The sequence below is a fragment of the Pongo pygmaeus genome, chromosome 15 (genome assembly GCF_028885625.2).
Source record: "Pongo pygmaeus isolate AG05252 chromosome 15, NHGRI_mPonPyg2-v2.0_pri, whole genome shotgun sequence".
NCBI lineage: Eukaryota > Metazoa > Chordata > Mammalia > Primates > Hominidae > Pongo > Pongo pygmaeus.
In genome coordinates this window covers 101,395,824-101,423,520 of record NC_072388.2, presented here as the reverse complement: position 1 = coordinate 101,423,520, position 27,697 = coordinate 101,395,824, and the positions used below count along the sequence as shown (strand labels likewise).

General features: G+C 49.1%; 1 protein-coding gene and 1 non-coding gene across 6 annotated transcripts; both read right to left on the bottom strand.

The window, feature by feature from the left end:
• Positions 1 to 85: 85 nt before the first annotated feature.
• On the bottom strand, positions 86 to 24,353 carry ZNF839 (zinc finger protein 839). Of its 5 annotated transcripts, none has more exons than XM_054449319.2 (8): positions 24,041 to 24,353; positions 17,162 to 18,064; positions 10,888 to 11,112; positions 8,066 to 8,158; positions 6,874 to 7,023; positions 3,508 to 3,645; positions 3,238 to 3,367; positions 86 to 1,131 (listed from the first exon to the last, which is right to left on the bottom strand). In XM_054449319.2, exons 1-8 carry the CDS (start codon positions 24,326 to 24,328, stop codon positions 194 to 196), a joined length of 2,865 nt encoding a protein of 954 aa, XP_054305294.2. In that variant the 5' UTR covers positions 24,329 to 24,353; the 3' UTR covers positions 86 to 193. The 5 variants fall into 5 exon arrangements, with proteins under 5 accessions (XP_054305294.2, XP_063508146.1, XP_054305295.2 ...); XM_063652076.1 differs by having other exon boundaries at positions 17,162 to 18,057; positions 24,041 to 24,348; XM_054449320.2 differs by lacking the exon at positions 6,874 to 7,023.
• A 2,579-nt stretch (positions 24,354 to 26,932) lies between these two features.
• TRNAI-AAU (transfer RNA isoleucine (anticodon AAU)) lies at positions 26,933 to 27,006 on the bottom strand. The gene has a single exon. It is a non-coding gene; the product is annotated as a tRNA-Ile (tRNA).
• Positions 27,007 to 27,697: the final 691 nt, after the last annotated feature.

The following is a 27,697-nucleotide window of genomic DNA, read 5'->3' as shown; positions in this document are numbered from 1 at the left end:
AGCGTCAGACGCGCTACAGGGATTCCTGATCAGGTAACATCTGCTATTATTATGACAAGCTCCATAGAAAAATGTAGACAGCAGGGTAGAAAGACATTATTCTTTATAAATAAAAGGTTCATCTGTGCAATATTCACATTAGAAAAATATACATTGCTTGCCATAGACTTTCTCTGGATAAAATCAGACAAATCTAGGATCTGACTCCACTTCGCTGTGAGGGCTCTGGCTCCACGGTGACGAGCGACTCCACAGCTTCTAGAGGAACTCCTTCTGGTGGGCCCATCTGCAGGGCACGCCCCTCTGCATCAGTCACCATGACAATGTCCTCCTCCTGAGACACTATTGTACCTGGAGGGGACAAGATAAGCCCATCGGAAGTCTGAATGAAAATCTGCTTCTGTCCCTGAGACAGTAACTCATGGCTCCCATGGGAAATTTCAAAAGCCATGGCTTCGCCGACAGCAACCACGCTCTCCAGTTCTCTCTGGCCAGAGTGCACGTCCATCCCACAGGGGAACCGGTTCAAGTCCCCCGAAAGGCTTCTGAGATGCCCTTCAGTCAACAGTGATCCATGTGGGCCAGGCTGAGGCCCCGGCTTGGGCACAGTCCTGTAGGCACAGTCCACTGCCACGCTATCCACAGACAAAATTTTCTCAAGCGGAGGGGCTGCAACCTCTGTAGGCAGGATGCTGCTGGGGCTGGGCTGCTGGTGGTTCAGGTGGAAGTCACAAACCTTGCCGAGGTGTCCTGCCTCTGCATGTCCAGGCCCCCCAGGCGGCAGGGACTCTGCTCCACCACCAGATGACAAAGTGCTGCAGAAACCCGGGCTCCTCAGGCTGTCCCAGGTGTCCTGGTCTGAAGAGTGTTCCAAAGCATTCTCTCCAGGAAACGCTGCCACCTGTGCCTGGGTCAGCCTCCCAGGCTCTCCTGACCGAGCATAAAGAGGCAGCCCACTGACATCCCGGGATGAGAGAGCAGCACCTATAGACCCACTCCTGGCTTCTAAGTTAGCCAGTGCCTGAAGCTGCGGGCCCGCCTGGAACACGCTCCCATTGCCACCAGAAACCGTCGTTGTATGGCTTTCTTCAGAACGGGGAGAGACAGTCACATTTACTGGAGGGGAAAAACCTAAACATTTTGGGAAACAGGTGAACATGGCATGTACTGTGTCATGGCCCACTCACTGCACTCACCACCCAAAACCAACTAGGCCAAGTCACCTGCCCTGCAGAAAAGTCAAAGCATCGATGCTCCTTGCTCCTTGAGATTGGTAGCAATTTTAAAAAATACGTCTCTATTCTCTATTCACAAAGACAGATTTTGTATTAAAAATACGCTCTAAGAGCCATTCGACAGTGTGCTTTTTTTTTTTTTTTTTTGAGATGGAGTCTCGCTCTTCACCCAGGCTGGAGTGCAGTGGCACAATTTCAGCTCACTGCAGCCTCCACCTCCTGGGTTCAAGCAATTCTCCTGCCTCAGCCTCCTGATAGCTGGGATTACAGGCGTGTGCCACCATGCCCAGCTAATTTTTGTATTTTTAGTAGAGACAGGGTTTTACCATGTAGGTCAGGCTGGTCTCAAACTCCTCACCTTGTGATCCACCCAACTCAGCCTCCCAAAGTGCTGGGATTACAGGCATGAGCCACCACACCCAGCAACAGTGATTTTATGCCAACACTGAATGAATGATTGGTGGTTCTTCATCAGAGTGAGCTGGAGAATCGCCCAAAGAGGCCTTTCCAAATACTCATATCCACACCCTCCCAACAACTCTATCGGCAGACCTGGAATTCCCAGAGGTCCAGGCCCCTGTATTTCACAATAACCTCCCCAGGTAATTCCCACACATGCCCCAATTAAGAATCACCATCAGGCTGGGCACGGTGGCTGCTCACGCCTGTAATCCTAGCACTTTGGGAGGCTGAGGCGGGCAGATCATTTGAGGTCAGCAGTTCAAGATCAGCCTGGCCAACATGGGGAAACCCTGTCTCTACTAAAAATACAAAAATTAGCCAGATGTGGTGGTGGGTGCCTGTAATCCCAGCTACTCAAGAGGCTGAGGCAGGAGAATTGCTTGAGCCTGGGAGGCAGAGGTTGCAGTGAGCAGAGATCACGCCATTGCACTCCAGCCTGGCTGACAGAGAGAGACTCCGTCTCAAAAAAAAAAAAAAAAAAAAAAGTCTGGCGTAGTGGCTCACGCCTGTAATCCCAGCACTTTGGGAGGCCGAGGTGGGCAGATCACCTGCGGTCAGGAGTTTCAGACCAGCCTGACCAAAATTATAAAACCCCATCTCTATAAAAATACAAAAAAAAATTAGCCGGGCATGATGGCGGGTGCCTGTAATCCCAGCTACTGGGGAGGCTGAGTCGGGAGAATTGCTTGAACCCAGGAGGTAGAGGTTGCAGTGAGCCGAGATTGTGCCACTGCACTCCAGCCTGGGCGACAAAGTGTGACTCCTGTCTCAAAAAAAAATTTATATATATAATTTTTAAGTGCCTAGTTGATAGGTTCTGGCTAGAGCCAGAATAAAAGCCAGAACCTATCTTGTTTTCAAATGTTAAATCTCAGCTGGCATGTCCAGCGAAGTCTCGTGAAAGCCAAGCCGTAGATGGATGTGTCGTTGGGACGCATCGCAGCCTAACCTCTTGGGACCCTCCTGGTATAGCCTGCTTACCACCACTTGGTGGTTCTCCTTTTTTGTGTTTTTTTGAGATGGAGTCTCACTCTGTCACCCAGGCTGGAGTGCAGTGGTGCCATCTCGGCTCACTGCAACCTCCTGCCTCCCAGGTTCAAGCAATTCTCATGCCTCAGCCTCCGAAGTAGCTGGGATTACAGGCACACGCCACCACGCCCAGCTAGTTTTTTTGTATTTTTAGTAGAGACGGGGTTTTGCTATGTTGGCCAGGCTGGTCTCGAACTCCCGACGTCAGGTGATCCGCCCGCCTCAGCCTCCCAAAGTGCTGGGATTATAGGCGTGAGCCACTGCACCTGGCCTGTGGCTCTCCATTTTAACAAAGCACTCTAGAAAACCCTGAAGACCCCAAGACTCGCAGGGAATGAATCTGGAATGATAGAACACTGGGAGGCTGGAATGAAACTTGAGAAACCAGAGGGTCCCCTTAAATCCAGCACAGGTCACCCAACCTGAAAAGTGGCAATCCTGGGAACATCTGTGCATGTCAGCAGGGCTGCCAGGCCATGGATACACCCCACAAACAGCATTTTACCCTCACCAGTGGCCAAAGCATGCAAGGGCCTGGGCTTCTCCCGGCCTCTGCTGTTGGCAGCAAGAGATTCAGTGGTATCGTTGGACAGGGCTTCTCTTCTGGGCCTTTTCACCGACGCCAGTCCCTCCTCCGCAGCCTGTGAAGAGAAGACCCAATCAGCTAGAATAGGAAGAAACAGGCAAACCTGTACCTCCTCTTCCTGGTGTGAATGGAAGAAGCCAAACCACGCTAATTCACCGTGCACAGTCACCTGGCACCCACTTCAGCTGTGCCCACCTCATGTTCCCTCTTCTCACTGCCGGCTCCCTCTGGCTGCTCCCCATCCATGTCTCGGCTGAGGTGCTCGGGTCCAAGGTTGTCTGGGTGTATTTCTTTCTTCTGTAGGAATTCTGTGATTCCTAATGACTCAGCAACCTGAAAAGAAATGGGCCAAGAGAATAAACTTCACCCAAACAGCACACACCCCCAGAAGCACATTCACATGCAAGAATTAAACGACTTCATAGAATTAAATCTACAAAGTTCCTCACCTACTGTGAGATACTATCTCAACAATGAGAAAGATGAAGATCAATATAATGTTAGATGGACTAGCTGATGATAAAAATGGATTATAAAAACTAGAAGGTTCTATGTGAGCACAATTTAGAGGAGGAGACCCATCTTTTTTTTTTTTTTTTTTCTGAGACAGTCTTGCTCTGTCGCTCAGGATGGAGTGCAGTGGCATGATCTTGGCTCACTGCAACCTCCGCCTCCCAGATTCAAGTGATTCTCCTGCTTTAGCCGCCTGAGTAGCTGGGATTACAGGCATGTACCACCATGCCTGGCTAATTTTTGTATTTTTAGTAGAGACAGAGTTTCACCATGTTGGCCAGGCTGGTCTTGAACTCCTGGCCTCAAGTGATCCGCCCGCCTCAGCCTCCCAAAGTGTTGGGATTACAGGCGTGAGCCACCGTGCTCAGCCCAGAACAGTCTTTACAAAACATTTAAAACACTCTCTTTAACGCTATCACAAGCTTAATAATGTTAGCTGATACCACGGTAACTTTCTTTCCCACTATCCCTCCTTTACTGACTTCTCACTGGTCTCTTCAGAAAAACGATCCCGCCCATCCCACACCCAGATCTCCCTCCCCAGCTGGTAAAAAGGCATGGGTTTGGGGGCCTGAGCTGGATCCCAGCTTCTCTGCCCACAGCCTGGGCGATCTTGGTGAGCCACCATCTCCTGAGTCTCCCTTGTCCATCTCCCTGACTTATCCAGACAAGAGATTACAGCTACCTGGAAAGGCTTTTGTGAAGAAGAGATTTGACTCCATGTGCAATGCCTATGTAAAACACCAGATGTGAAAGTGTTGAGAGACAGCTGTTATCATTTCTACATGGATGTTATAAAGAGAACCCCACAGAGCATGAGATGGGGGTGAGCACAGCAGGAAGGGCGGCAGAACAAGGTTAAAGGAGAAAACGGGCCATATGGGTTCTGCGCAGACCAACCTGGATGGTGTCCCCTCACAAACTGAGCCACTGTCATGCTACCAAGAGGCGACGGCACAGTCTGAGCTGCTTAAAAAGCCGGATTCTGTAGGGCATGTACAGTGTGTGTGTGTGCCGAGTTCTGCTTCACAGCAGGATGATACCCACACTTGCTAAACTCAAGAGTTTAAAAAACACACAGGTGACTGCTGTGAAGGGCATCTACATGAGGCTTAGCAAAAACCTTTTACATTTTCATCATATATAATTCAGAAAATAAGGCAGGGCATGGTGGCTTATGCCTGTAATCCCAGCACTTTGGAAGGCTGAGGTGGGTGGATCACTTGAGGTCAGGAGTTCGAGACCAGCCCGGCCAATACAGTGAAACCCTGTCTCTACTAAAAATACAAAAATTAGCTGGGCATGGTTGTGCACACCTGCAGTCCCAGCTACTCGGGAGGCTGAGGTGGGAGAATCGCTTGAACCCAGGAGGGGAGATTGCAGTGAGCCAAGATGGCACCATTGCACTCAAGCCTGGGTGACAGCGAGACTCTGTCTCAAAAAAACAAAAACACCCAAAAAAATCCAATGTAGCTAAAGGCAATTTGATAGTAACAATGACACTGAAATGAGAACTGTGTCGGAACCACCACAAATAAAAATGAATGGCCCCTACATAATCTATCCCCAAAAACCCACATAAGGAAGAAAACAGGGCCGGGCGTGGTGGTTCATGCCTGTAATCCCAGCACTTTGGGAGGCCAAGAAGGGAGGATCACTTGAGCCCTGGAGTTCAAGACCAGAGTGGACAACATAGCGAGACCCCTTCTCTACGAAAAATTTAAAAATTAGCTGGGCATGGTGACACAGCTGTAGCTACTCAGGAGGCTTATGTGGGGGGATTGTTTGGGACCGGGAGGTTGAGGCTGCGGTGAGCTGTGATTGTGCCACTGCATTGCAGTCTGGGAGACAGAGGGAAGCCCTGTTTCAAAACAAAAAAAAAAAGAAGAAAATGATACCTGAGGTTTTAACTCTGATCATCAGTGAGTGGGAAGATTATGGTGTTTTCCATTTTCTTTTAGCTTATCTTCATTTTTGAGTTTTCTGGAAAAGCATTTATTGCTTTAAGAAAAAAAAGGCCGGGCGTGGTGGCTCATGCTTGTAATCCCAGCACTTTGGGGGGCCGAGGTGGGTGGATCACAAGGTCAGGAGATCGAGACCATCCTAACATGGTGAAACCCCGTCTCTACTAAAAATACAAAAAACTAGCTGGGCATCTTGGTGGGCGCCTGTAGTCCCAGCTACTCGGGAGGCTGAGGCAGGACAATGGCGTGAACCTGGGAGGCGGAGCTTGCAGTGAGCCGAGATCGTGCCACTGCACTCCAGCCTGGGCAACAGAGTGAGACTCCGTCTCAAAAAAAAAAGAAAAAAAAAACTGGGGACCAGGTGTGGTGGCTCACACCTGTAATGCTAGCACTTCAGGAGGCTGAGGCAGGCAGACTGCCTGAGCTCAGGAGTTCGAGACCAGCCTGGGCAACACGGTGAGACCCTGTCTCTACTAAAATACAAAAAATCAGCCGGGCGTGGTGGCGTGCGCCTCTAATCCCAGCTACTTGGGAGGCAGAGGCAGGAGAATTGCTTGAACCTGGGAGGCGGCGGTTACAGTGAGCTGAGATCACACCACTGCACTCTAGCCTGGGCGACAGAGCAAGACGCCATCTCCCAAAAAAAAACAAAAAGAAAAAAAATTTTCACTTGATGGGAAAAAGCTAAAATGAAGTCGAATAGGAAAATGTCATTACTAAAACATTCTCCTTCATACACGGAGTTTTTTTTTGAGACAGAGTCTCTGTCACCCAGGCTGGAGGGCAATGGTGCAATCTCAGCTCACTGCAACCTCCGCCTCCTAGGTTCAAACGATTCTTGTGCCTCAGCTTCCTGAATAACTGGAATTGCATGTGCCACCATGCCCAGCTAATTTTTGTATTTTTAGTAGAGACTTACTTTTGTCATGTTGGCTAGGCTGGTCTCAAACTCCTGACCTCAAGTGATCCACCTGCCTCAGTCTCCCAAAGCACTGGGACTACAAGCATAAGCCACTGCACCTGGCCCCTCTTTCTTCTGGCTAACTCTATGAGCAAAACTCTTTCTGCCATGGGAGATTGTTACCTTATCATTGTTTATTTCCAGGGTCTCCTGGGAACACAGACCAGAACTACTGAGGTAATCTTGGCACATTTTCTTAACCATTTTATGCAATTCTTCAAATTCCTTATATATAGCTGGGAAAAAAGGCTTTGCTAGATGATCTTTTTCAACCTTCGTGAAGATAAAGACCAAAAAAAAAGTTTAAACTCGAGGCACTGATATGGAAAATACAGAAGAAAATCTAAACAAAGTTTCGGTTCCTTAACCCCTCAGCAGCCCTCAGTGGTGTGTGTTTCCTTCAGTCCCCAGTGAGCACCTACTGTGTACCCCACATGGTCCAGACAAGCCAGGACGGCCATGGGAGGAGCAGCCCAAGAAACAAACAAGCCTTGGGTGGGGGCCATGTAGGGCACGGGTGAGCTCCTGGACAGGGTGGGAAGGGAAGGCAGAAAGGCCCTGAGCCCCGGCTGGACTGTCAGCTCCGGAGGGAGTGTGGGGCACAGGCAGCCTGGGCTGCAGCCTCAGAGTGGGCTCAGAGGGAGCAGAGCCCCGGGCAGAAGAGGCCAGCTGGGGCGAGTGGGCTCCAGGAGAGCCTAGGATGGCCATTATTTGTGGCTGCCACTTCCATTCCTCCCGTACCAAGTTAAAAGTCAAGGGAGTGAACAGGCACCTGCCCGAGACACCCAGCTACCCAGGCAGCGGCCCCCACACCAGGCACGGTGTGTGACCAGCAGGCTCACTTCAGCTGTCCTGGAAAAGGAAAACGATTCCAAATGGCCTGGCTCTTTCCGAAACAACTATGAGCTGGGCACGGTAGCTCACACCTATAATCCCATCACTTTGGGAGGCCGAGGCAGGAGGATTATTTGAGGCCAGGAGTTTGAGACCAGCCTGGGCAACAAAGCTAGATCCCATCTCTACAAAAAAAAGTTTTTTAAATAAATTAAAAATTAGCCGGGTATGATGGTGCATGCCTGTAGTCCCAGCTACTTGGAAGGCTGAGGTGGAAGGATTGCTGGAGCCCAGCAGTTTGAGGCTGCAGAGAGCTATGATGGCGCCACTGCACTCTAGCTGGGTGACAGAGCAAGACCCTGTCTCAAAAATAAAATTAACAACTATGCAGGCTATTGAAAAATAATTAATAAATAATAATATTATTTCTAAATAACTTCTAATCATCTCGCTATCATTTAGAAACACTAAGAGTACTCACCTTCATCAGAAGAAACTCATACACAGTCACAACCTGAGCCAGCTGAGGTAGAGCCAATTCCACCAGATCCTCCCGGTCACACTGCTGGAGGAACTACCAAGGGAAAGCGTTTCATGCCTTTGAATGTCCCGCAAGAATTTCCCAATAGCCAACAAGTTGGTGCAATATACAACATAAAAAAACAGAAAGTTCTCCAAAAATTTCAGTGACCAAGTAACTAAACATTCTGCTTTATTAACTATTTCACTTGTTTGCTCCTTAATGAAGTACTATGATCCATTCTGGGTCCCCCATGACAAGCTCTGGGCACTGTCCCGGGCACAGGCCCTGGAATAAGGACATGGTGATAAGGAGATATGTGTCCTGCCCTCCAGGACTCACCCAGGCTGTGCCGCATGCTCAGGTGAGGGGGCGGCACAGCTGGAGGCGGCGCCTGGAGACGGGCAGGCCAGAAGGGCTGAAAGGCAACCCAGGCCCAGGCTGAGAGGGGCCAAAGGGTTTGGATTCCCTTCTCCAGGCAGCTGTGGAGAGAGGTTTTAGGAAGGTGCCTCGGGTGGTGGTGCAGAGGATGGGGCAGGGCTGGAAGCCTGGCAGGCAGTCAAGACTACCCGCAAAGTACAGGCAAGAAAAGATGAGGACTCAGGTAAGGAGAGGGATGTGGGTGGCAGGGGAGGGAGATGAGGGGAGGGCACAGCCCTCCAGGCTTAGCGACCACAGGACATGGGGAGGGGTGAGTGAAGGAGAAAGTCAAGAATGGCTCTGGGTTCCCAGCTTGAGCCTGGGGTAGGCGAAGCGGCCCCTGACAATGCAGGGGTGGACAGAAAGCCAGCCTGTGGGCCCTGCTCAGACATGAAAGGCAGAGGGGTTCACAGGACAGTCAGGTGGAGATGTTTCAATGAAGAGATCTGAGGCACCACAGAAGTCTGAACAGGAAGCGTGGGAGTCTGTAGAGGGAAGAAGGCCTGGGAAACCAGGAGGACGGTGAGATCCCCAGGGAAGCAATAAAGTGAGGGGGAAGCTGAGGAAGTCCTAGAAACAGGGAGTCTTCCAAGGTCCAGGGAGGTCACAAGATCAGTGCTTAGAAGGCCAGATGCAGTGGCTCACGCCTGTAATCCCTGCAATTTGGGAGGCCAAGCCAGGAGGATTACTTCAGGCTAGGAGTTCGAGACCAGCTTGGACGACATGAGACCCTGTCTCTAAAAAAATTAAAAACTAGCTGGGTGTGGGGGTGTGCGCCTGTGGGCCCAGCTACTTGGGAGGCTGATGCAGGAAGATCAATTGAGCCTGGGAGGTGGAGGCTGCAGTGAGCCATGATTGAGCCACTGCACTCCTGGGTGACAGAATGAGACCCTCTCTCAAAAAAAAAAAAAAAAAAAAAAACCCAAAAAAAACACATCGGCATTTAGGGAGAGAGCAAGAGATTGAGTAGGAGCTGCAAAGGCCTGGAAGGGCTGGAAGGGCTTCAGAGGAGGGCCACAGATGCTCGCAAAACAAGCAGAAAAGCCACAGAAAAATCTTTTCACTGTCAGACAAAAATGTTTAATTAAGACTTTCAAAAACCTTTTGAAAGAAGTGACCAGCTGACTTTCAATTCCACAGGAAGTGGGAGAAGGTGGGAATATGGGATATTACCTTTTCATGGACTGACCTAAATTCTGTATGAGCTTAATAACAGCAGACAGGGAAACTCCACAATTTTCTGCTTAACACTTAGGTTCAACTGACAGTTTTTTTTGTTTTTGTTCTGTTTTGTTTTGTTTTTTTGAGACGAAGTCTCGTTGTTGTCCCCCAGGCTGGAGTGCAATGGCATGATCTTGGCTCACTGCAACCTCCGCCTCCTGGGTTCAAGGGATTCTCCTCCCTCAGCCTCCCCAGTGGCTGGGATTACAGGCGCCTGCCACCACGCCCAGCTAATTTTTGTATTTTTAGTAGAGACGGGGTTTCACTATGTTGGTCAGGCTGGTCTTGAACTCCTGACTTCAGGTGATCCGCCTGCCTCGGCCTCCCAAAGTGCTGGGATTACAGGCGTGAGCCACCGTGCCCGGCCTCAACTGACAGTTTTGGCAGATGACTGGTTTGACTGTCCTGTTTCTCCCCTAAGAGCAGAGCCCTGTCTATCTTGTGCACACTGTCCCCTCCATCCCTAGAACAGGGACTGACACTTGATGGACACCCAGTAAATGTATAAATTAATATCCATTTCTGGAGAAATTATCATCTGTAAGTCAAGAATGGTTCTGAAGGCCGGGCATGGTGGCTCATGCCTGTAATCCCAGCACTTTGGGAGGCCGAGGTGGGCGGATCACGAGGTCAGAAGTTTGACATCAGCCTGACCAACAAGGTGAAACCCTATTTCTACTAAAAATACAAAAATTAGCTGGGTGTGGTTGGCAGGTGCCTGTAATCCAAGCTACCCAGGAGGCTAAGGAAGGAGAATCGCTTGAACCCGGGAGGTGGAGGAGCGCAGTGAGCCGGGATGGCACCACTCCAGCCTGGGTGACAGTGTGAGACTCTGTCTAAAAAAAGAATGGTCTTGAAAACCACTTCCGTTGTTTTCTAAACTGCTTCCATATAAACACAGGTTATAATTATTCCAAAACTTATCAAGTAAAGCAGCTTTTGGAGCTACACCAAAGGCCGTATAGTCACTTTAAACAGGTAAGAGTATGAATTAGTTCAGATATTACTGTCCTTGGCATCATCACACACTTAATGCAATGACATTTCAGGTGAACTGTTTAGGTGATTCAGAAACTGATAGTAAATTGCCACATTCATGCTAAAGACACGGGTTTCAAGCGCAGGGTTTAAGAGTGAGGTACCTCCTTGAGCCTGGCTTTGCTTGGCGACACCCTCTGCTCCCCTGCCGCAGCAGGGCCACCAGGTAGCTGAGCGGCTCTTCTCTGCTGGAGGACAGCTGTGCAGGACTCTGCAGGGGTCTCTGAGCATGTGCGTCTTCTAGGTCCTTGGTATCTCTCTGATCCCAAAAGAGCTCCATTTTCTGGTTCAGATGGCAATGTCTCTTCAACGTCTACAGACTGACCATTCTAGACAGTGTGGCACACCCAAAAGTAAAATAAAACAAGCATGCTTTATATACCCCATAAAAACCTTTCAGTGGCCGGGCGCCGTGGCTCACGCCTGAAATCCCAGCACTTTGGGACCCCAAGGCGGGTGGATCGTTTGAGGTTAGGAGTTTGAGACCAACCTGGCCAGCATGGTGAAACCCCATCTCTACTAAGAATACAAAAAATTAGCCAGGCGTGGTGGCGCGTGCCTGTAGCCCTGGCTACTTGGGAGGCTGAAGCAGGAGAATCACCTGAACCTGGGAGGCGGAGATTGCAGTGAGCCAAGATGGCGCCACTGCACTCCAGCCTGGGTGACAGAGTGAAACTCTGTCTCAAAAAAAAAAAAAAAAGAAAAAAAAAAACCTGTTTGTTTAAATTTTGGATTTGGAGGTACACGTGCAGGTTTGTTACATGGGTATACTGTATCATGCTGAGGCACAAGTAGTGAACACAGTACCCCACAGGCAGTTTTTCAACTCTTGCTGCCCTCCCTCCTTTCCTGCCATGAAAGCCTTAAAGCAGAAAGATGTCAAGTCAAAAGCAATGAACTTGCTAAATTATTTCTTCTTCACATAATCAAGACATATTAACTACAATCAATGCATCTTAAATGTTCCCAACAAAATATCACTTTTGGACACAGGATCAATATTAGCTAGGTAGGCTGGGTGCAGTGGCTCACCCCTGTAATCCCAGCACTTTGGGAGGCCAAGGCAGGAGGATCACTTGAGCCCACAAGTTGGAGACCAGCCTGGGCAATATAGTGAGACTCCATCTCTACAAAAAAAAATTAAGTTAAAAAAAAAATTGGCCAGGCACAGTGGCTCATGCCTGTAATCTCAGCACTTTGGGAGGCCGAGGCAAAAGGACTGCTTGAGCCCAGAAGTTTGAGACCAGCCTCTACAACATGGTAAAACCCTATCTCTACAAACATACGAAAACTAGCCAGGCCTGGTGGTGTGTTCTGTAATCCCAGCTACTTGGGAGGCTGAAGTGGGAGGACTCCTTGAGCCCAGGAGGTTGAGGCTGCAGTGAGCCATGATTACACCACTGCACTCCAGCCCGGGCAACAGAGCAAGTGACCTGATACACACACACACACACACACACACACACACACACACACACACACACAAATTAGCCAGGCATGGTGGTGCTCGAGAGTTGGGAGGATCACTTGAGCCCTGGAGATTGAAGCAGCAGTGAACCATGGTTGCACCACTGTGACAGAGTAAGACCCTGTCTCAAAAAAAAAAATCTATACCTATATCTATATCTATATCTTTATATTAGCTAGCCTGTGTAAATCTGGGGTAGCAAACTGTAATCCTGGGATGTTGACCAAAATGAAACAAAAGACTTCTCTGGAGCTGGGCGCGGTGGCTCACGCCTGTAATGCCAGCACTTTGGGAGGCCGAGACGGGTGGATCACCTGAGGTCAGGAGTTCAAGACCAGCCTGGACAACATGGTGAAACCCCATCTCTACTAAAAAATACAAAAAAATAGCTGGGCGTGGTGGCAAGAGCCTGTAATTCCAGCTACTTGGGAGGCTAAGGCAGGAGAATCACTTGAACCTGGGAGGCGGATGTTACATTGAGCTGAGAGCGTGCCACTGCACTCCAGCCTGGGTGACAAGAGGGAAACTCTGTCTCAAAAAAAAAAAAAAAAAAAAAAAAGATTTCTCTGATGTGACTGTCATCTTAAAACCTGACCTGAATTTTGTTCCTAATTCATTACTTATCCATGACTTTTTAAACTTTTAAATTATTTTACTGGATAGATTTAAAATACCATAAAATTCATCCTTTGAAAGTATATAATTCAGTGGATATAAAATATTTGTGAAATTCTGTAACCATCACCACTATCTAATTCCAACACAGTTTCACCAGCTCAGAAACTGTACCCATTAGCAGTCACTCCTCCTTCCTCCCTCCCGACAGGCCCTGGTAGCCACCAGTCTACTTTCTGTCTCCATGCATCTACATGGCTTTTGAAGAGAACCCTAGATCTGGCCTTGTCCTCATGTCCTATTTCCTCATTCCCTAACAATTCCCTCCTCTGAAAATAGGAATAATAATGTAGAAAAATAAAATAAAGGCCAGGTGTGCCCGATGGCTCATGCCTGTAATCCCAGCACTCTGGGAGGCCAAGGCGGGTGGATCACCTGAGGTCAGGAGTTTGAGACCAGCCTAGACAACATGGTGAAACCCTGTCTCTACTAAAATTACAAAAATTGTCCAGGTGTGGTGGTGCACGCCTAAAGGCTGAGGCAGAAGAATCACTGGAACCCAGGAGGTGGAGGTTGCAGTGAGCTGAAATCGCACCACTGCACTCCAGCCAGGGCAACAGAGTGAGACTCTATCTCCAAAAAAAAAGAGCGGGGAGCAGTGGCTCATGCCTGTAATGCCAGCACTTTCGGGGACTGAGGCAGGTGGATTGCCTGAGGTCAGGAGTTTGAGACTAGCTTGGCCAACATAGTAAAACCCCGACTCTACTAAAAATACAAAAACTTAGCTGGGCAGGGTGGCAGATGCTTGTAATCTCAGCTACTAGGGAGGCTGAGGCAGAAGAATCCCTTGAATCCAAGAGGCAGAAGTTGCAGTGAGTCGAGATCATGCCATTGCACTCCAGCCTGGGCAACAAGAGCAAACCTCCGTCTCAAAAAATAATAATAAAAATAAAAAAAAGAATTATAATAGAATACTAAATACTACAAACTACTGAACAACATGAATAACCTAAATGAAATGGACAAATTCCTACGTACACAAAACCTGCCAAAACTAAATCACAAAGAAGTAGAAAATCTGAGGCCGGGCACAATGGCTCACGCCTGTAATCCTAGCACTTTGGGAGGCCGAGGCAGGCAGATCACCTGAGGTCAGGAGTTCAAGACTAGCCTGGCCAACGTGGTAAAACCCTGTCTCTACTAAAAATACAAAAAATTAGCTGGGCATGATGGCGGGAACCTGTAATCCCAGCTGCTCGGGAGGCTGAGGCAGGAGAATCGCTTGAACCCAGGAGATGGAGGTTGCAGTGAGCTGATATTATGCCATTGCACTCCAGCCTGGGCGACAGAGCAAAACTTTGTCTCAAAAAAAAAAAAAATGGAAAGAAAGAAGTAAAAGTATCTCTATTTGCAGATATGATCTTATATGTAGAAATGCCTAAAGATTACACACACACACACACACACACACACAATAATAGAATTAATAAATGAGGCCAGGTGCAGTGGCTCATGCCTATAATCCCAGCATTTTGGGAGGCTGAGGTGGGCAGATCACTTGAGGCCAGAAATTGGACACCAGCCTGGCCAATACGGCGAAACCCTGTCTCTACTAAAAGTACAAAAATTAGCCAGGCATGGTAGCACATGCCTGTAATTCCAGCTACTAAAAAGGATGAGGCAGGAGAATTGCTTGAAACAAGGGGGCAGAGGTTGCAGAGCTTAGATCACACCACTGCACTCCAGCCTGGGCAACAGAGTCAGACTGAAAAAAAAAAAAAAGTAGATACACAAAATCAGCTGCATTTCTAAACACCAACAATGAACAATTTGAAAAGAAAATAAAGAAAATAATTCCACTTAAAATCTAGCAATTCCACTTCTGGATATATACGCAAAGAAATTGGGCCGGGCGTGGTGGCTCACGCCTGTAATCCCAGCACTTTGGGCAGCCAAGGCGGGTGGATCACAAGGTCAAGAGATCGAGACCATCCTGGCTAACATAGTGAAACCCCATCTCTACTAAAAATACAAAAACTTAGCTGGGCGTGGTGGCTCGCACCTGTAGTCCCAGCTACTCGGGAGGCTGAGGCAGGAGAACGACTTGAACCCGGGAGGCAGAGGTTACAGTAAACTGAGATCGCGCCACTACACTCCAGCCTGGTGACAGAGCGAGACTCCATCTCAAAAAAAAAAAAAAAAAAAAAAATAGAAAGCAGGGTCTCAAAGATGTAATTGAACATCCTTGTTCATAGCAGCATCATTCACAATAGCCAGAAGGTGAAAGCAACCCAAGTGCCCATTGACAGATGAATAAGCAACATGAGGTATGTACACACGGGGAGATATTACTCAGTCTTACAGAGGGAGGACATTCTGACACTTGCTACAACATAAACCTTCGATATCGTGCAAAGTGAAATAAGTCAGCCACAGAAAGAAGAATATCCTGTGACTCCACTTCTACAAGGAAATTAGAGTAGTCAAAATCATAGAAGACAGAAAGTAGAATAGTGGCTGCCAGGGTTGGGGGAAAAGGGAATGGAGAGTTGGTGTTTACAGGGACAGAGTTTTCGGTTTTTGTTTCTTTTTCACTTAGCCCAACGTGAAGCTCGGAGTTTTAGTTTTAGAAGATGAAAAGAGTTCTGGAGATGTGTGGGGGTGATGGTTGCGCAACACTGTGAATGTATTTAATACCCCTGAACCACACACTTAAATATGGTTAAGATGGTAAATGTCATGCTATGTGTATTTTACTACTATATATGTGTGTGTGTACATATATATATATATATATATAATATATATATATATATATATTTTTTGAGATGGAGTTTCGCTGTTGTTGCCCAGGCCCAGGCTGGAGTGCAATGGCACGATCTCGGCTCACTGCAACCTCTGCCTCACAAGTTCAAGCGAATCTCCGGCCTCAGCCTCTCAAGTAGTTGGGATTACAGGCATGTGCTACCATATCCAGCTTATTTTGTATTTTTAGTAGAGATGGGGTTTCATCATGTTGGCCAGGCTGGTCTCGAACTCGTCACCTCAGGTGATCCACCCGCCTCAGCCTCCCAAAGTGCTGGGATTACAGGTGTGAGCCACTGCATCTGGCTCAATAAAATATTTTAGAAAAAAATTTTTGATGTGATAATGCAAATTCATAGCGACTCACACCTACTTTATTGGGAGTTTCAGAAGCGGCAGAAGGGGGAGAGGACACGCTAAGCAGCCAGGGGCTGCTGACACCCCAGAGGCACCCCTGGGGACTCCTTTTCTCAACAACACCCTCTGTCATGGCAGCGTCAGCCAAGAGCCCACTGCCACTGGTTTTACTGAGCAAACCTAGAGCTGACGGATGCATTCCCATCAGACGTGCTCACTAAATCATGCTGGCACACAGAAGACACACATCTCCTGGCCTGTTTGGCAGCAGTGCAGACAACGTGGGGGTCTCAGATCCTCCACTCGAATGATTCTGGTCTCGCTTGAGCCTTCGCCTGAATCCCCATCAGACACCGTAAAGGTCAGTGTAAGGATGATGAGCAGGCAGGGGCGGGGATTGGGACTGATTTGGTTTGAATCTGTGTCCCCACCAAATCTCATGTTGAAGTGTAATCTCCAAAGTTAGAGGTGGGACCTGGTGGGAGGTGACTGCTGGATCATGGGGGCAGAACCCTCATGGCTGGTTTAGCATGACAGTGAGTTAGTTCTCATGATATCTGGTTGTTTAAAAGTGTATGGTAGCCGGACGTGGTGGCTCACACCTGTACTCTCAGCATTTTGGGAGGCTGAGGCAGGCGGATCACCTGAGGTCAGAAGTTCAAGACCAGCCTGGCCAACATAGTGAAACCCCATCTCTACCAAGAATACAAAAATTAGCCAGGCATGGTGGCGGGCGCCTGTAATCCCAGCTACTTGAGAGGCTGAGGCAGGAGAATCACTTGAACTGGGGAGGTGGATGTTGCAGTGAGCCAAGATCAGGCCACTGTGCTCCAGCCTGGATGACAGAGCAAGGATCCATCTCAAAAATATAAATGAGTGTGTGGCCCCTCCCCTGCCCCTTGTTCCTGCTGTGGCCGTATGAGGCGCCTGCTCCCACTCTGCCTTCACCGTGACTGTTTCCCGAGGCCTTCCCAGAAGCTGAGCAGATGCCAGCACCATGCTTCCTGTACAGTCTGTGGAACCGTGAGCCAACTAAACCTCTTTTCTTTATAAAATACCTGGTCGCAGGTATTTCTTTATAGCACTCCGAGAATGGCCAAATAAAAAGACACATACCCAGACAGAAACATTACCTGCAGGCCACTGCATGCTGACTCCGTCACCAAGCAGGAGCGGGCCCCTCCCTCACATGGAGCCGCTGGCGTGGACAGCCCCGGGGAGGTCAGGCTGAGTGTCTTTTCCTCCATGCACCCCCGGACAGTGCTTCCATTGGCTTTCTCAGACAGCACCATCTCAGGGTCCAGCTGGCCATGGCCTGGGTTAAGTTTAAAATGTCGGGCCAGTCCCCCCTTCCCTATATACGACTTTTCACAAGTCTGACACTTAAAGCTTTTGGGCCTCAGGGAGCAGCTCGATAAGTCAAAGAGCGCGTGCCTCTCCCTCTGATCTTCGTCTTCTTCCACACAGAGTTCTGAATAATCATCAGAATCTGACAGATGACCATCCGCCAAATCCTCTGTTTTTATGAACTTATAATCTTTAGCTTTATACTTGGGAGGTCGAGATACCCGTCCAGAACGTGTCTTTACTTTTAACGATTTTTTTAGTTTCTCAGTATGTCTGGTATGCAAGTTGGAAATAAATGGATGTGCTGAACTGGATGAAAGAGATGTTACTGTCAGCGGGTCAGAGGCAGACAAACGGGTCAACATGGAGCCCTGTTCATTTGGAGCCTTGGGGGCTGGGACTCTCTTTGCAGGGACCACCTGGAGGGCTGGCAGTGGTCTCTGTACAAACCCCTGAGCAGGAGGTTGGCGTAAGTCACTTAGGAAGCAGGACTGTGGCTCGGTTCTCACAAGCGGCTGTACCCTGAGCAGCTGAGGGCTGGCGATATGGAGCCCCACCAGGCAGGAGTTCCCCCGGGGCAGCTGGCTCTTTCTTGCAGTTTGGGGCTGGATTGTGGTCGGTAGGGGCATTGGCCTTTCCTGACCTTTCGTTTCTCCAGATGTTACCTTGACACAAATGGCTTCTAGTTGCTTACGTACAGAAAGACAAGAAAGAGAAAAGAAGCATTGTGCTTATCAACATGTCTGCAATTTCACTCTCGTCATAAACCCATTATTGACATTTGTTCTAAATTACATCTTACATATAAAAATTGATGTAATGTGTTTGTAGTAAGGTGGTATTTTCCAGACCTTTCTGACCAGAGACCACAGTGATATAAGCTGGGCTTGGTGGCTCACACCTGTAATCCCAGCACTTTGGGAGGCCAAGGCAGGCCGATTACTTGAGGTCAGGAGTTCGAGACCAACCTGGCCAACATGGTGAAACCCCATCTCTACTAAAAATACAAAAATGAGCTGGGCGTGGTGATGCACTCCTGTAGTCCCAGCTACTCAGGAGGCTGAGGCATGAGAATCGCTTGAACCTGGGAGGAGGTTGCAGTGAGCTAAGATCGCACCACTGCACTCCAGCCTGGGCAACAGAGTGAGACTCCATCTGAAAAAAACAAAAACAAAAACAGAGACCACAATGATACATTTTACATTATGACCTAGTACACGTGTATATAAATATCTGTATACATAAATAAAATAAAAAGTTGATGGAACTACTTACCATTCTTATATAAATGCCTGCTGATTGTACCTATTCTACATCACTTTTTTTTTTTTTTCTCCAAGATTAGGGTCTCACTCTGTCACCCAGGCTAGAGTGCAGTGGCACAATCTCAGTTCACTGTAACCTCTGCCTCCCGGTTTGAGCAATTCTCTCATCTCAGCCTCCCGAGTAGCTGCCACCACACCCAGCTAATTTTTGTATTTTTTGGTAGAGACGGGTTTCACCATGTTGGCCAGGCTGGTCTCAAACTCCTGACGTCAAGTGATTGATCCACCTGCCTTGGCCTCCCGAAGTGCTGGGATTTCCGGCGAGACACCACGCCTAGCCCTATTCTACATCACTTTTTAAAAAATACTAGTCATAATCCACTAAGTTGATTTCATGACCAGTTAAGAGATAAGAGCCTTCTTAACAGTTTTACCCATGTGAGGTTCTTCTTTTTCTTTTGAGACGGACCCTTGCTCTGTCGCCCAGGCTGGAGTGGAGCAACACTATCTCGGCTCACTGCAACCTCCGCCTCGCGAGTTCAAGCAATTTTCCTGCCTCAGCCTCCCAAGTATCTGGGATTACAGGCGCGTACCACCATGCCCCAGCTAATTTTTGTATTTTTAGTAGAGACAGGGTTTCACCATTCAGGCTGGTCTCAAACTCCTGACCTCTGGCGATCCACCCGCCTCAGCCTCCCAAAGTGCTGGGATTACAGGAGTGAGCCACCACACCTGGCTGGTTTTTTGTTTGTTTTTTTGAGATGGAGTCTCGTTCTGTCGCCCAGGCTGGAGTGCCACCGCAACCTCCACCTCCCAGGTTCAAACGATTCTCCTGCCTCAGCCTACTGAATAGCTGGGATCACAGGTGTGTGCCACCATGACCAGCTAATTTTTTTTTTTTTAAGATGGAGTCTCGCTCTGTCGTCCAGGCTGGAATGCAGTGGCGCTATCTCAGCTCAGTGCAACCTCTGCCTCCCAGGTTCAAGCGATTCTCCTGCCTCAGCCTCCTGAGTAGCTCGGATTACAGGCGCCTGCCACCACGCCCGGCTAATTTTTGTGTTTTTAGTAGAGACGGGGTTTCACCATGTTGGTCAGGGTGGTCTCAAACTCCTGACCTCATGATCTGTCCGCCTCAGCCTCCCAAAGTGCTGAGATTACAGGCATAAACCACCGTGCCTGGCGTTACCCATGTGTTTTTGCTTGGAGTTTTTAGTACTCTAAAAGCAGACGTAATTCATAATGTGGGCCCATGTTTTTTAAAGTTTTTAATGAAACTCTGGAAGCCACAACAAAGCCATAAGGAACAATGTTACCCAGCTTCCTACTGCCCAACCTGCATGCCTGTTTCTTCACCCTGTCCTGAATGTGCTGTTTAGCATTCTTATGCTTTTTAAAAATTTATATGGCATACGCAGATATTTCTAAAAATATATAGTTCAGTTCTGAAATGTTTTTAAACTTTATATAAATGATATCATCTCCTGCAACTTGAAAGGGCTTTTCTGGGTTTCTTTACTTCATTTTGCTTCGTGAATTTTATCCACATTAACATGGGTGGGTCTCAGGGATTCATTTTCTCTGCAGTATGAGTACACCAGTCTCCTAGTGATGGACAGGTGGTTTCCAACCTTCTGTTCCTAAGTTCTGCTCTGAATCTTCACGATGTTTGTGTGTACATGTGTGACTTTCTCCAGGGGCATGTACCTAGGCATAGGGCTGAGTATCTTCAACAACTTTCTACAAATATATCTAACAAAATTTCAAATACATGTGCTTTTTGACCCAGTAATTCCATTTCCTGGATTCTATAAAAAAAACACACAGGTGGCCACAAAGATGTTCTGTTCTACGAAGTTCAAGGCAGCACTGTCTATAATAGCAAAACACCTACCAAAGGGGAGAACTACCTTCAATAACATCCCACAAATATTTATGAGCACTGACCGCGTGCCAGAAACACTGTTACAGGTGTCAGGGAAACAGCTGTCTTACAGCTTAGGGGAGAAGGACGGGGAAGCAAAAGAAACAAGGCTCCCGCCCTCACAGAGCAGAAATAATGAGCATTTTCCTCCAGGGAGAAAAAGAGGCAAACCTCATCATCCAGAGCACAATTTCCCAACCAACATTTCAGAACATAATCCTTTGACATGGGTGGCTGGAGGATGCCCAGCAGCATCTCTGCCTCTACCCACTAGATGCCAGTAGTGATCCCGAGTCCTGACAATGAAGACATTGCCAAGTGCCCCCTGTGGGGCAAAACTGCCCTTGGCTGAGAATCACTTATTTGGGACCACCAACTGGCCCTCTTTGGACTCAGCCTTCTGGTGTGACCCTCAAACAGTGGAGCATCAACAAAAATGGCACACAGGACAGAATAAAGATCCTCACTGAGATCAAGCTGGAGTGTGTCTCTCGTCTGTCTCTTGTTATACTAGTACAAATAGCAGAGGTCAGCCAACACTTTGAATGAAGAATTGTAGAGAGCTGGCACCATAGCCCTGGGAGTCCCCGACTCCTGGGCTACTTGTGAATCAAATGACAACGAGATTGACTGTGCATATCCTTCAAGAACCCCATCTCTTTCATTTTACTGCCAGTCACACCTGTAATCCTAGTGCTTTGGGATGCTGAGGCGGGAGGATTGCTTGAGGCCAGGAGTTCAGGGCCAGCCTGGGCAACATAGTGGGACCCTGTCTCTACAGAACATTTTTAAATTAGCCAGGCATGATGGTGCATGCATGTAGCCCCAGCTACTTGGGAGGCTGAGGTGGGAGGATCATTTGAGCCTGGGAGTTCAAGGCTGTAGTGAGCCGAGATCAGTCCAGCCTGGGTGAGAAAGAAAGACCCTGTCTCAACAAAACCCCAAAACAAAAACAGAATACATATACATACATACACTAAAACCCTACTGTTTGAGGAAAACCACAGCGGCAAAGCCAGACTAATAATGTATTTATCCTCTATCCTGACTGGCTTACCCTGTGGGTATTATGCTTGATACTTTGTTATGTTTAGTTAATTCAGCTAATGTTAACTAAGTATTTCTGGGTGGAATACATACACAGGAGCCAAGTCCTAGCCTCACCCTTGAGATGGGGGCGGTTTCCCCTGCCATGCCTCAGTCCCTGCAGACCTGCTGAATCGGATCTCCTGGGGTGAGGCCCCAAGATCTGCCCTTTCAAAAGCTCCACTGATGATTCTGAAGGCAGACAAGCTTCCCTAAGGAATGCAGACAGGTGAGGCAGACAGGAAAAATGTCATCATGGTACAACAGGTGCAATCAAGAGGCAGGAACGGCCCAGAGGTGGCGGGCTGCCCAGAAGCAGTGATCTCTGAGGGGCATTTTGAAGGCTGGGAATTTTTGCCAAGTAAAAAAGGGCACACATCCATGTGTAAATGCACGGATGCATGAAAAGGGGCACAGCATGTTGGATGGAACTGGAAATTTCTGTGGGGTGGGGAAGAGGGAGGATGGGGAGAGACAGCGGCCTCCATCTGACCCAAGTGTGTCCATTGGTCTGTGCTTCTGATCCACACCACCCCCCACAGCGAACACTCGGCCTTCTGCTGTGGTTCTTGAAATGCATCCCCAACCGCCCCAGAACCTGCCTCTCCCCTTCTGCATTTTCAACTCAGATGCACCCTTTCAAATCTAGTTCAGATACCACTTCTTCAACAAAGCTGCTTCTGATCTCCTCAGCCAGGAACAATCTCCCTTTCTCTAAATACATTCAGTTCTTTTTCACTATCTTTAGCTTTCTGGCCTTGATTAGAAGTTATCTGGGTCTTGTTTTATCTCCTGTTAGTTCATAAACTACTGAGGGGCAAAGTACGCATCCAGTTTGCCTTTGTGGCCTCCATGATACAGCTGGGGCTGAAAGAGTATTAGTGGAATGTGCTGCAAAGGTACATTATTGCAGGTAGAATTTATATCGTCTCCATTAGATTAGCTACAAAATACAATCCCATCATGCTGCCTAAGCTTGATGAAGTTTGCTTTTGCTTTACGAAAAATATGTTATTTTTGGATTCCAAACCCAAAAAGCTGTGGCCATATTCAGCAAGGTATGGTGAAGAGTACAGGGGCTAGGGAGAGCAGCCACACCTGAGGGACCTTAGGCAAAGCCACACAACCTCCCTGAGCTTGTTTCCCACCTGCAAAATGCCGGTGCAAAAACACTGCTGAAAACTAAGCGGCCCAGCACAGTGCCTGGCCCAGAGCAGAGGCTTTGCAGATGGCCGCCCCCAGATAGCATCTTGCAGCCTTCTGACCCAGACCAAAGTCCAAAAAGGTTGAGTTACCCAAGGTCACACCTCTAGATAGTGATAGTGTGGCATCTGGACAGAATCACACTCGTCTTCCTAAACCTTAGCAAGACAACTCTCCAGTCTTGGTGATTAACTGGATACAACCCTAAGCAGCTAACATCAGTCAAAAAAACTCACGAGTGAAGGTTCCTGATTCTATTCCCTAACCCGTTTCTTCTAGTGGAAAAAGCTCTCTTCTTTTGAAAATTTTGGGGTAAGACTAATTTTGTTTACAACCCCAGCGCTGAAATGGGATGGAATTTTACAGATGACCGTGTAGGCCCTCTGGCTTCAGGCGCTATGCTACACCTTCCGGAGTTGGGCGACCATCTTCTAGTTATCACTCCCCTAGCAACCAAAAGGTGTGTGGCCCAGGAAATAAACCCACTGGAAAAGGACGTTTTGTAGTATACAGAGTACTTTCACATATTCCAAACATTGTGTATCAGGCACTGTGCTGGGTACTGCGGTTACAAATCTGTCACTATCACCCAGGATGTTAAGTCCTGCAGCGAATTAGTGTATTGTGCTTAACTTTGTTCCAAGCCTGGGCCTTGGCACCTTACAACTGAAAAGCTAAGTTGGTTCCTTTTAATTCATTCATGTTTCAGCTCCAGTGTCTGGCCTACGGGACCACCCACTCTAAAGCAGCCCACGTCAATCCCAGAACCTGCCTTATGTTCGTTCTTCATCAAGTGTGTTCAAGGCTTCACCTCCTGCACATAGTGGGGAGTGCTGGGAACACGGTCTCTAAGTGCTCCACAAAGGCTGAACGAGCGGTGAAAGGCCTTTAAAAAGAGCTAGGGAGCACGCAAAAGCCCCCAGCAGGGCTCTGAAGGCAGAGAAGGCACGAGGGCGTTCCAGGCACAGGGCCCAGCGTGAGCAACCGCTCCTAGAGTGAGGCTCCTGGGGTGAAAATGCCAGGGTGGTGACAAGTGGGGGCCGAACGCCGTCCCTAAGAAGCTCAGCCTGGGGACGCCCTGAGTCTTAACGCGGGCGGATACTGGCCTCCCCGGACGAGCAGCTAGCCCCGCCGCGGGGCGTCGGCCCCCTTCGGGCCTCAGTTTCCCCACGTCCCTCCCGACGCCTCACCTGGGGCGGGAGCAGGCGCGGCAGGCGCGGGGGCTCGGTGCCCCGGCCCCGCTGCAGGGCGGCCTGTTGGGCCGCGTCCCGCAGCCGCCGCGCCGCGTCCTGCAGCACGAAGGGGGGCGGCGGCGGCGGCGGCTGCGCCTTCGTCACCTGCTCCAGGACCTGCCGCAGCTGCTCGGGGCCCAGCGGGGCCACACGTGCGACGCTGCCGCTCTGGCCCGGAGGAGCCGGGCCACCGCCGCCGCCACCAACCTCGCTGCCGCCCCCAGCCTCCGGCTCCGCATCCGCCATGGCGGCCGAGGCGGGGACTCGAACCCGGGTCGCTCAGCGACGGCGTCTCCAATGTACGTCACCCAGGAGAGGGGCGGGCTACGAGTGCCTCGCAGGCCAAGACACCTCGGAAGGCGACCGTGTCTGGCCGGGAAAGTCGTGGAGTGCCCCGCCCCAGCCGACAACCGCCGCGGCTCATAGGGCTGATCAGCAGAGCGGACCCCCCTTATTTTCCTTGCCTGTCACGGATGTGTTTAAGACTCACCTTCTCCGGGAGCTGTCCCGGATCTCCCAGGGGGAGGTCTTCGGGGTTCCAGAGCCCCTGGCCCAAAAGTTACCACACTATCCAAGTGTTCTGACGTCATCATGCATCCGAATCAGCGGAGGATGCTGTCTGGAGATGCAGAGTCCTGTGCCCACCCCTAAACATTTGGATTTGTACATCTGAGAGGGGACTACAGTTTGAATTGTTAACGAGAGTGTTTCCCAACCCCCAAATTTTTGCCTTGTCACCCTAGCTTCTCTCTACCCACCCACCCAGATTGGGTGCACCTTGAAGGGAGAGATGACATATTACGCAATCGGTGCCCAGCACAGGCCCTGCCCAGAACACAACGCACGCTCAGGGCATGAATGATGGATGGATGAATATGAATAAACGAATGAATGAACGAATGAATGAACCCACCCTCTCTCTATCCATCCAGCTCCACTGCCCCATCTTCCTCAGCCTGATCGCCTCTCCTTCTTACGGTTGAGGCTCTGTGCGCCCTCCGAATCTTGTAGCTGCAGGTGTGTATACACGTCCCAGCTCCTTTCCCCAGGGAAAGCAGGTGGTCCACTGGTCAACAAACCCTTATTGAGCACCTGGTGGGTGAATCGCTATTTCCGCCCTGGGGGGTATACAGTCTAGGTGCCGAGAAGGAGGAAACTGGCATTTGCAGCACAGTATGATGAGCGCTGAAGCCGGTAAAGTAAGGCTGGCGGCCTGGGTGGCGTCAGAGAAGGTTCTGAAAGATCGCCATCATCCTCATCAATACTCAAATTGCATTCACGATGATCCCTTCCGTGTTATTTTTTAATGGTGAATTTTATATTATGGGTATCATCACAATTTTTTTTTTTTTTTTTTTTGAGACAAGATCTCACTCTGTCACCCAGGCTGGAGTGCAGTGGCACGATCTTGGCTCACTGCAACCTCCACCGCCTGGGTTCATGCGGTTCTCCTGCCTCAGCCTCTTGAGTAGCTGGGATTACAGGCGTCCGCCACCATGCCTGGCTAATTTTTGTATTTTTAGTAGAGACGGGGTTTCATCATGTTGGTCAGGCTGGTCTTGAAATCCTGACCTCAGGTGATCCGCCCGCGTCGGCCTTCCCAAGTGCTGAGATTACAGGTGTGAGCCACCACACCCGACCAGATTTCAGGAATTCACATGCCTTCTGCTCAAAATAATTTTCATGCCACCGTGGCATATTCTAAACCCCTTCAAGCTCAGGAAACTCGAGGGCAGCAACCTCCACCGATTCCTCCATGCTGTGTCCCTGCATCTAACAACGTGCCTGGCACGACTGTTAAAAGATGTGATATCCATCGTGTGTACAGGTGTCTATTTTAAGTGTCAGCTGCCCCAGGCTCTCCTAACTTTGCTTGTAATAGCAGCAGCGCCATCGGCTGGCATTTATTGAGAACTTTTACTACACCCTGGGCACGTACCAAGGTCTGTAGATTTTGAGCGGCTTCTTATTTAGGTCAGAGCTAGTAGCTGTTTCCACTGTAGAATTTTCAAAAACAGGTGGAGCCCTTGCCGGATCCTGACATAAAATGGCATCAACCTTATACAACCGGCTTTTGTTCAACTGAGCACACCTGACCACCCTAGAAACTTGAACCGAGTGAGAAATTCATCCACTTGCTCTGGCTGCAAAATGTAGAACCAAGAGGAAGAAATGTGAAGCCTAAGATGTCTCTGAAAAGAAAAGAGGGGGGAAAAAAAGCAAGAGAAGGTTTCCAGAGGCTTCCACAACCTGAACGCCTCACTAAAAACATGGCAGTCATCTAGTGGCTGGTCACTGTCTCCAGCGGGTTGGGGTTTGTGTCTCACCGTTTTGCTCCCAGCCTAGAACAGTGCTGGGCATGCAGTAGCTCTCCATATGCATTTGTGGAATGCATTCATTCCAGACCTGGATATTCAAGACTTCCCCGCAAGGGGGCCCAGGGAACACTAGGCGGTGATATCTGAGAGCACCTGTCTTCACTGGGCGGTTCCTCCAGGCCAGACGCAGCCTCAGGAAACGTGGGGGGTGGGGGCGGGGGATGTGCATCGGTTTGGATGTCCAGAGTGTCCTTTAAAACGACAAAAGTAAAAGGCCTAACCAATGGCATTCTAAAACAGACCCTTCAGGTGCGGCTCGGGGACTCGGGGTGAGGAGCCACCGCCCCAGCGCGCGCTGAGTTCCTCCCGCTCTCTCCAGCAGGTAGCCTTGGACAACCTCTGGGCCCAGTCCAAAAGATTCCGCAATTCTCTACTGCCTGCAAGCCGGTTACAGTATCAGAAAGGAACATTTTTTAAAATAGTTGCAAAAGGAGTTGGGGGGGGAAAAAACCAAGAAAAAGGGAAAGTGGACTGGCCCGTACGGGGATCGAACCCGCGACCTTGGCGTTATTAGCACCACGCTCTAACCAACTGAGCTAACCGGCCACCTGATAGTGAGCCCCCACGGGAGCGCCTAAGAGGGCTCCAAGCCCGCGCCCGCCCCCTAGCGACTCCCTGCCGAGCCCGCGCCGCTGGCTGCATTCCGCTTTCGCCACAGCCGTGACTTTCGACCTCTTCACAGGCATCCCCATTGGCCCGATGCAGAAACTAAGATCTAGGGGACTTCAAGGAGAAGGGAGGCGGCTCCCTACAGCGAAGGCGGCTTTTTTTCACAGGGAAAATGCAAATTGCACATGGGAGGCTTAGCTCCGCAGTGAGAAGGTTTTCAAACATGCCAACTCAATGTTGTTTTTATCTCCGAGAATCCTGCAGCGTGGAAACTTCGTGTAACAGAGGCCTTTAGCATGGTTAAATCAAGCTTGGAAAATACCGAAAACCGGACAAAAGAACCACCGAATTCCCTATCGCCCAATAAACAAGGGCCGCTGGGGTCTTGGCTTCCTTCTTACTGGTTTTTTTCCTACAGTACACGTGTTTATATATATATATATATATATATATTTATACACACACATACACACACACACACACACACACGGAATCCGAAGCCTTGTATGAAGCAGTCTTTTTTTTTTTTTTGAGACGGAATCTCCCTCTGTCGCCCAGGCTGGAGTGCAGTGGCGCGATTTCGGCTCAATGAAGCAGTCTATTTTTTATCTTTTTTTTTGCATTTAAT

Excerpts from the sequence above, each read along its gene's own strand:
- ZNF839 (XM_054449319.2), bottom strand. The coding sequence starts at position 24,328 with ATGGCGGATGCGGAGCCGGAGGCTGGGGGCGGCAGCGAGGTTGGTGGC. Across the intron at positions 3,646-6,873 it reads TGGAAATAAACAATGATAAG|GTTGCTGAGTCATTAGGAAT; the intron begins GTAACAATCTCC and ends ATTTCTTTTCAG. Across the intron at positions 3,368-3,507 it reads GTGAGAAGAGGGAACATGAG|GCTGCGGAGGAGGGACTGGC; the intron begins GTGGGCACAGCT and ends TTCTCTTCACAG.